Here is an 8,811-nt window from a genome sequence, read left to right as displayed (position 1 = left end):
TAATAGATAAAAGGTTGTTCAACGTACTAACACGTTCAACACTGCATCTTTATGGCAAGTCTGATTCTTCAAGTGAAGCCGACGCCAGATACAGGTCGTTCTCATCCAGGACATCTTATGAAAAAAACCTTCCACCAAGAGGGTTCTCTCTGTCGGCATTTAATGAGGGTCAATTACTAAGCAGCAATACAGGAGTGGAAAATTCAACTATTAATGGTGCCCCCAGATCCCACAAACCATGTCTGGAGTAAAGACGATGATGAGATTTCTGGGCAATGCTTTCCTGATGAGCAAAGAGCTATTCCTAGGCAGCTTGTCCAATGGACCAGTTGCTCATGCAAAAAGAGTTTGCACAAGTATATGCGGCTGTGTAGAGTGCAGTAATGAAATGACTGACGAGATTGAGGATGGTAATCAATTAGACGCAATCAATCGAATAATTCCGGTAGGTATAGTAAAAAGGTTAAGAGATGTTTTATTCTATCCATTAAACCTAAGATTCGTTATACCCCATTGTCGTGCCACCTTGGCAAAAACACGACACAAAAATGCCCTGTGGCCATCAGACTACTTGTTTAAAGGAACTTTTCTCCATGCCTCTATGCGTTGGTTTATTTATAAAGAGAGCTCTAACAAACACCTCCATGTTCATATCATTTCTGTTATAAATAGTAGGAACCTTGTATTGCTAGGCATTCAACATTCAATGCTTTAATCACAGAATAGGATCAAATGAGAATTAGTAACCATAAAACATGATATAGTGGTACGTGATACCTGATAACATAATATGTGCACAGACTTCTCTGGAGAGTTAAAATCAACTGAGTATCTTATTGTAATTTGTGACAAGTTGGCTTCTCTGGACAGTTATAATTAACTGAATATTAGTATTTTGTAACAATTTGAGACAAGTTGGTTTTAGGCTTAACTTGTACCACTGTTATTTTTACTCCATGTTTACATGTATTTTTTTGGACATTAGCATGTTCAGAGAGCTGCCCTCACATTGTTACGACAACTCGCTCTAGTCCTGTACATTACAAGATTTTACAGTTTTAGATTAAAGGTTTACAAATTTGTGGGATAGTTTGAAAAAAAATTATACTTTTCGAAAATGTGGAGAATCGTCTAAATGACATGCTCTGACCAATTGGAGCAGCAAAGCCCTTCATGACAGCCAATTAGTGTTTAGTTAAACATAGTAGTGAGTCCATTTCTTTTCATATGATATAAATTCTCAACAGGCCTTTTCTTAAGATTGCATGTACAGTCATACCTCTACACACGAGCACCCCATCACCTGAAAAACTTGAGATACCACCAGAATTTTGAACGAGTTTCTTCCTTTAGCTACTAGTAATCTTTGATATACAAGCTCAGTCTCAGAACGCATTAAGCTCATATGTTGAGGTATGACTGTAATTTATTTACTGTAATTTTATGCATACTCAATCGAATAAAGTCATTTCTCTGTTAGTGGAAGTTTGCGAAGCAAAATCTCTCTGTGCTTTTTAAATATTGCTGACTCTAGAAAAACATGCTGTACAATTTTTAACATCAACTACTATTATGTTTGTTGTCATTCCACATTATCCCACAATCTTTATGGAAAGCTCTGTAAATGATTTGAAAAATGCTTAACTCAACTGCAAGTCACTTTATTTATGAAGTTTTTTAAATGAATCAAAGGTTCTAGGGCATTTGCAACTGTTTATTAGTAACTCTATGATTAGGATAATTCTATTTATAATTAAGATAACAAACCAAATACAGAGATTGGTTTATGATGCTGCAATGTACATATTATGCTCAAATGTGCAGCAGAATACAAGGAAATTTCAGACACGCATGTGCTGGTGGAGGAGAAAGTACACTTGAATGTAATTAAAGGGGACATTACTAACTCTAAGGTAAGGAGTACGAGTGTACATGAATATGAGTGAGCTTATGGTGGGTGTGTGGTTTGAGATGTGATGTGTGTGGTCTGGTAGGTACAGTCTGTAGCATGTGGCATGTCGTGTGTAGCACGTTGTGTAGGTGTGCTTGTGGGTGTGCGAGTATGTGTGCATGTGTGTGTGCATACATGCATGTGTTTGTGCATGTGAGCATGCCTGCATGTGTGTGCGTGTGCATGTGTGTGCGTGTATGTGTGCACGTGCATTCGTGTGAGTATGCGTGCGCATGTGGTGTTTGTAGGTGTGTGAGTAGATGTGCGCATATAGTATGTAGTGTTTGTCGCATGTCATGTGTTGCTTGCCATGTGTTGTGTGCTCTGCACTGTCTGCTTTGCACTATGCACTGTGAGCTACTGATTCTCATATCAATGTTGTTAAATTAAGTTGCAGCACACTATACTAACTGGACAGCTATGATTAAGCTTCTGTATTGTTCGAAATAAAATTAAATTCATTAGAAGAATTCTGCAACAAAATTGATTTAAACATAATTCAGAGTATTTGTATTTTGATAAAATGCCACAATTATCTACATATCAGTGAACATTTATTAAAATTCTTTTCCAACTAAAGGAAATTTTATGGATTAAGCTGTTTCCAAAAATTATTTCTATCTACATGTTTTTAAGGGAATGTTACTACTGTACCTTTTAGACAGAACATTTAGTGAAGGTAACCTTGAAAGTTATATACATATATTATTTACCACACAAATCCCACGTTAAAATTAACAATAATATTACAATTACCATTATACTTTGTAATTTTCTGATATCGTGGGTAGTCATTTCAAAGTTACCTAGTAGATTGACACAATAAATATGTTTGCATTTGGTATTTAGGGGGAATATATTTAGCAATAAGAAAAATCGATAGCGACAAAGTTGATTCACTTTGCAAAATTGGTTAAGAAAGAAACAATTGTATTTAAACCAGTTGTTTTACTCAATGAATACAAAACACAACATTTATTTTCTACAGTTGTGGAATCAACTATCAACTGGCTAATTCGATAAATGCAATTTTATTGGCAATAAGTTATAATTTACCGGTATATCGTAAACTTTAGGACAGCCCTGTTTAATCTAGCTTAATAATGGCCATGGAGCTAATTCTATTAGCATTATAATTTTGGGTGGGTTGTTATCAATCAGCATTATATCTGGTAAGCTTAGCAGATGAATGTAAGTCTATCATGTGTCACGAAATATTGCAATATTTCACATGTCAGCAACTTTTTTTCGTTTTTAAAACTTGTTTAAATATTTCAAAGAAAACTTAGACAGTATGCGACGGTTTAACTGTTTTAAAATTACTAAAACAAGCTAATTTATTGCTCTACACACTTGTAATAAAGTATAGACACTCTGGCAGTCCAATGCGCTGTGGAAAATAGCAGGTGTTTGAATAAATCACATACAAGAAGTAGCTGCACAATAGTTCTAATATACCCAAAGGCAGTCAGTTGGTGTGAGTGTTAGTGTTGGTTTACCAATCTCAATTTTGCAAGTCTGAATTCTGTCTATAATAATATCACCATCTGACGTCAGTGGTTTCAGACTGACCCGAGTCTTATTGTAGTAGTCATTGAGCAAAACAACGATGAAGAAAACTTAAGCAACAGATTTTTAAAGTATTTTCTCTATAAGAGAAGACCAAGGGGCACGATTCCATATTTGCTTATGACATAAACAAATACTTGAAAAAGGCTATTTTTGCACAAAATTTAAAAATGTTTTTGTCACAAGGTAGCTTATCATTGAGCATCTTACCAAAATAAAAGATCAACCGCTATGTTAAAACAGAAAAACAGAAACTTTCAATTCTTTAGTGTTTTAATCACATGACTAAACTTTGAGCTCCTTCATGATAACTTCTGTTTTAATATTTAAACCTAAACCTTTTTCCTTTTCTCTTTCTTGACAAAACTTTTTCAAATTTCGACTCTGAAAATGTCAATTTAGATGCAGAGCAGAATGTCTTCTTGAAGACTCTGGTTCATATCACTCAAAATGACTGTTTTACAGGCAGACACTATCGTGAACTCAACAAATGACAGTATGAGTTTCAACGCTCCTTTATCTCAAACTATAGTTAATAAGGCTGGTCCCCAACTAAATGAGGCGTGTCAAGGAAAAACACCACTTGCCTTTGGTGCTGTTGCTCAGACAAAAGGTTTTAGCATGCAGTGCAAAGAGATTCTCCATTGTAACTGCCATTACTGGGAAAATGGTAAAAACATAGAGGTGAGAGTAGAATTATGTTGTGATAGTCAGTTGTTATGTAGGTCTGATTATTTTAATTAGAAATGTGTTAAATCATATACCATGTTGTTTCTGTAGAAGTTACGAAAGATAATGTTCATTTGTCTGGAGAAGTGCAATGAACAAAAGCACACCTCTATAGCTTTCCCAGCAATGGGCAGAGGTGCTAAAGGATTCCCACTCGGCATTATTGCTAAATCCATTATTGAAGCTATCAGAAAGTTCTGTCAAAAATACCCCAACAGCACTCTGACGCATGTTCAAATGTATATTTTGGACGATGCTGGAGCCAAACTTGCGATGGAGGTTAGATTCTAGCACACCTTATTACTGAGCACTCTTCCGATGTAGGCCAGAAGATACTAAAGTTTTGAAACCTAGTTTGAATAAAACTGTTATTTCTGAGCGTCGTAATTGGGTTAACTGTAATCATTTTCGTGTTGGTAAATTTTATATATTGGTATAGAACCATCGAAATATAAGCCTCATCTTTTAGCAGTACTTAACTATGAACACTAGATCTACTGTTTGGGTATGAGTGTGACACAGGATTTTAAAGTATAACAATTTTGCTTACTTTTTTTAAACAGTTTACACAAGTTGTTTTATTGAGAGAAGGAAGGATGGGGAGGGTGAAAAAGAGGAAGAAGGGGAGGGAGAGAGAAGAGAGAACGTTGTTAACTAGCTCCTAGTTGGTGCTCTTGAAACTAACACCTGTTGTGAGCAACTGAAAATATATTGCGTCGCTTACAAAACTTTAGTTTAACATTTGTAGTTAATGTTTAACTATGGAAAGTAAATCTGTTGCTGTAAACTCAATAACTTTACCGACAAGTGATTGTGATTTTTGTTCCTAAACATATATAAAGAGATGAACTTGTAGGATAATTTATGAATAAAATTCTATAAAAAGTTTGAGAGACTAATGTTAAAGGTTGATCTGCAACAAAATTCACATTACAGTTATTTGGTATCAAAAGTTTCACCATGTCTTACTTTGCTGTGTTGAAGGTGCAAAATATGTGGAAATGTGATTACAAGCTCCTAAAAGCTCAAAAATGAACAGTTAATCGCCACCATCACGAAACCGCCGTAGATTAGAATCTCTTTCCAAAACGGCTCAAATGGGACGTAATTGTACAAGATGGCTTCTGTTTACACTTTCACGCAACTTCATTCGTCAAAATATTTTCACAAATATACTTCACGCATTCAATAAAACCATGTCTATTGTTCTTACACGTCTATTTCATCATCATTGTAATGATTACAATGTATGCATTCATCATTACAATGTAATGCTGTCATTTTGAGCACTGATATCTCAAAACCTACCGTAAAAATTCGTTTAATTTTTTAACATTATAGCTCGAAGGAATGCATATCATCCTCAGATAAACATGACGAGCATGTTGGTCACCTGTGATAGTCGAAAAATTCTGCAGAAATTATTCGCGCTGTTTGGCAGAAAGTATGGGTCACATGATCAAATTGCGACTAGACGATGAGACCAAGCCGAAACAAAACTGTAAACTAGCGAGCATCTATATTTGGTAAGGGCTCTTCGGTAAAACCCAAAGTGTTTGTCATAAACTAGTGCTACAAAAAGTTTTATATTGAGCCTTTTATTGGCCTTTCAATTTACGTGGGAACATCACGTGACAAAATAATAACCAAATGTAGTTACTACGTCAGAGAAATAAACTGATTTCGGCGGTTTCGTGATGGCAGCGATTAACTGTTCGTTTTTGAGCTTTTAAGAACTTGTAATCACATTTCCACATATTTGCACCTACAACACAACAGAGTAAGACATGGTGAATCTTTTGATACCAAATAACTGTAATGTGAATTTTGTTGCATGTCAACCTTTAAGTAAATCGGAAGCAAGAATTACTAAACTACAAGCATAACTCTTCAGAAGCAAACAACTTTGATAGTAGCACATTTTAAAACAAAATATTTTCATGGCCAAATTTATTGGTAAATTTTGAAAAGGCAAGAGAGTTTAGCTGTAGTCTTTCAAATTTGATAACATAGTATTTTGAAAAGTCAAGTTGCCTTGCTTGTAATTGTCATGTTTAGATAATGTTACTCAAATACTTCAACTAGAGCAAGACTGAGTTGTCAGATTCGTATTTGTGCAAGCTGTTAGTTATACTCCTTGTACTTCTTGAACTGCTGTTTCAAAAACCAGTAGACAATAATATCTTTCAATTTAACATCCGCTTACAAACACTATCGAACACTAATGAGCAGCTTGATAGTTCAATATAGTTGCTACTCTTAGATCAGGTCTAGGGTGTGTTCTAGATGTTTCTATTCAAGTAATTCTATAGACATTTAAAGACTTCTTTCAAGGACTAAAGCAAAAAAAGAAGACAACAAAAGTAGACTTACTGAAGGTCTGCATCGGAGATCTGACAAAGGAAGAGGTAAGTACCTGTTTGTGGCTGTAAATATGTTTTGTTTGTGGCTGTAAATATGTTTTGTTTTTGGCTGTAAATATATTTTCGGTTTAGTTACGTATTTGTAAACATCTTTCTACTAGACCTACTAATCAGGTACCTCATAGACTAGTACCTTATCAACCAGACAAAGGTTTAGGTAAAGATATACCGTATATCAATGTTGATATATACACGTAAGTACATCCTGTGAAATATTTTCAGTAAGTATCTGCAACCCAAATGACTAATGAGTCATTTGGCAAAATCAATTATAATATTTCAGTGCAACTCAGCTTGCCTACAGAGTTTGTATAATATTAAAGTTGTTGCAACTCAGCATGCCTACAGAGTTTGTATAATGTTAAAGTTGTTGCAACTCAGCATGCCTACAGAGTTTGTATAATGTTAAAGTTGTTGCAACTCAACATGCCTACAGAGTTTGTATAATGTTAAAGTTGTTGCAACTCAGCATGCCTACAGAGTTTGTATAATGTTAAAGTTGTTGCAACTCAGCATGCCTACAGAGTTTGTATAATGTTAAAGTTGTTGCAACTCAACATGCCTACAGAGTTTGTATAATGTTAAAGTTGTTGCAACTCAGCATGCCTACAGAGTTTGTATAATGTTAAAGTTGTTGCAACTCAGCATGCCTACAGAGTTTGTATAATGTTAAAGTTGTTGCAACTCAACATGCCTACAGAGTTTGTATAATGTTAAAGTTGTTGCAACTCAGCATGCCTACAGAGTTTGTATAATGTTAAAGTTGTTGCAACTCAGCATGCCTACAGAGTTTGTATAATGTTAAAGTTGTTGCAACTCAACATGCCTACAGAGTTTGTATAATGTTAAAGTTGTTGCAACTCAGCATGCCTACAGAGTTGGTATAATGTTAAAGTTGTTGCAACTCAGCATGCCTACAGAGTTTGTATAATGTTAAAGTTGTTGCAACTCAACATGCCTACAGAGTTTGTATAATGTTAAAGTTGTTGCAACTCAGCATGCCTACAGAGTTTGTATAATGTTAAAGTTGTTGCAACTCAGCATGCCTACAGAGTTTGTATAATGTTAAAGTTGTTCTAGTGGTTTATTAGATAGTTTTAAGATAGAACTAAATGTATGACAATGCTACCAATCTTTTTGTAAATTTTATTATGGAGCCAGCCAACTTGTTTTAGATTTGCTACAATATTCAAATGTTTTCTTTAAAAAAGCCAATCGGTGTTTAGTTAAACATAGTAGTGAGTCCATTTTTTTTCATATGATATAAATTCTCAACAGGTTTTCATTAAGATTGTATGTAGTCATACCTCTACATACGAGTGCCCCAGCATGTGAAAAACTTGAGATACCACCAGACCTTTGAGCGAGTTAGTATATATAAATATATTATTATTGTATTATTATTATGCACATATTATTGTATTATTATAGATAGATTATTATATATATACGCATAAAGGCATATACATAATATGTATATATTATATATATATGTAGTAAAATAGTGAAATATATGTAAATTGCCTAATCCATCGCAAGAACACCTCAAACTCACTTTTTTATCTATCGTTTTTGAAGGACTATTCACATCTTATTTATATAACTATTTAGAAGGACTATTTATGTCCTATTTATAAATAGGACATAAATAGAATATATATATCTAAGTGATATATATCTAAACAAAAGTACTTGTGTGTATATATTATATTCTACCGTATATAAGTGTACATTATAGTGGCCTGTAATGAAGTCACTACAGATCTGTTTTGTGCTTCTGGTGACCGACGGTGAACCACATTTTCTGTCCATTATTAATACAGGTGAGCATACTTGTAAACTCAACCGGTAGTAGTCTGTCGCTGTCAAGTGGAAGAATAGCCTCGGCCCTGCTCAAGAAAGCTGGTGAAGAGCTACAAGAAGAATGTAACAAGAAAGTTTGTTTAAGAGTTGGAGAATTGCTAGTTACCGATGGCTATGGGCTTTCGTGTGAATATGTTATACACATCAACTGTCCATCGTATTCTAAAGGAAGATCTGAAAAGGTAATCAGTGGTAACTCACTGTGATGTTGTTGTTTAATCTGCTGAAAACTTTTTTGGATGTCTAAAATTTTAAAAATTTCAAAATTGAGCTCCT

At 34.5% G+C, this 8,811-nt stretch overlaps 1 protein-coding gene across 1 annotated transcript in view; it reads left to right on the top strand.

Annotated features, from left to right (window-relative positions):
• The first annotated feature begins 238 nt into the window (after positions 1–238).
• The window catches only part of LOC137394102 (protein mono-ADP-ribosyltransferase PARP15-like), a 28,616-nt gene continuing 20,043 nt past the window's right edge, over positions 239–8,811 (top strand). The window contains exons 1-5 of the mRNA XM_068080821.1: positions 239–445; positions 3,986–4,204; positions 4,301–4,528; positions 6,562–6,657; positions 8,496–8,717. Of these exons, the coding sequence (XP_067936922.1) occupies positions 239–445; positions 3,986–4,204; positions 4,301–4,528; positions 6,562–6,657; positions 8,496–8,717 (972 nt within the window). The remainder of the gene's footprint in view (positions 446–3,985; positions 4,205–4,300; positions 4,529–6,561; positions 6,658–8,495; positions 8,718–8,811) is intronic.

This window comes from Watersipora subatra, chromosome 4, assembly GCF_963576615.1.
Source record: "Watersipora subatra chromosome 4, tzWatSuba1.1, whole genome shotgun sequence".
Classification (NCBI taxonomy): domain Eukaryota; kingdom Metazoa; phylum Bryozoa; class Gymnolaemata; order Cheilostomatida; family Watersiporidae; genus Watersipora; species Watersipora subatra.
This window is presented reverse-complemented; position numbering and strand designations above follow the sequence as displayed.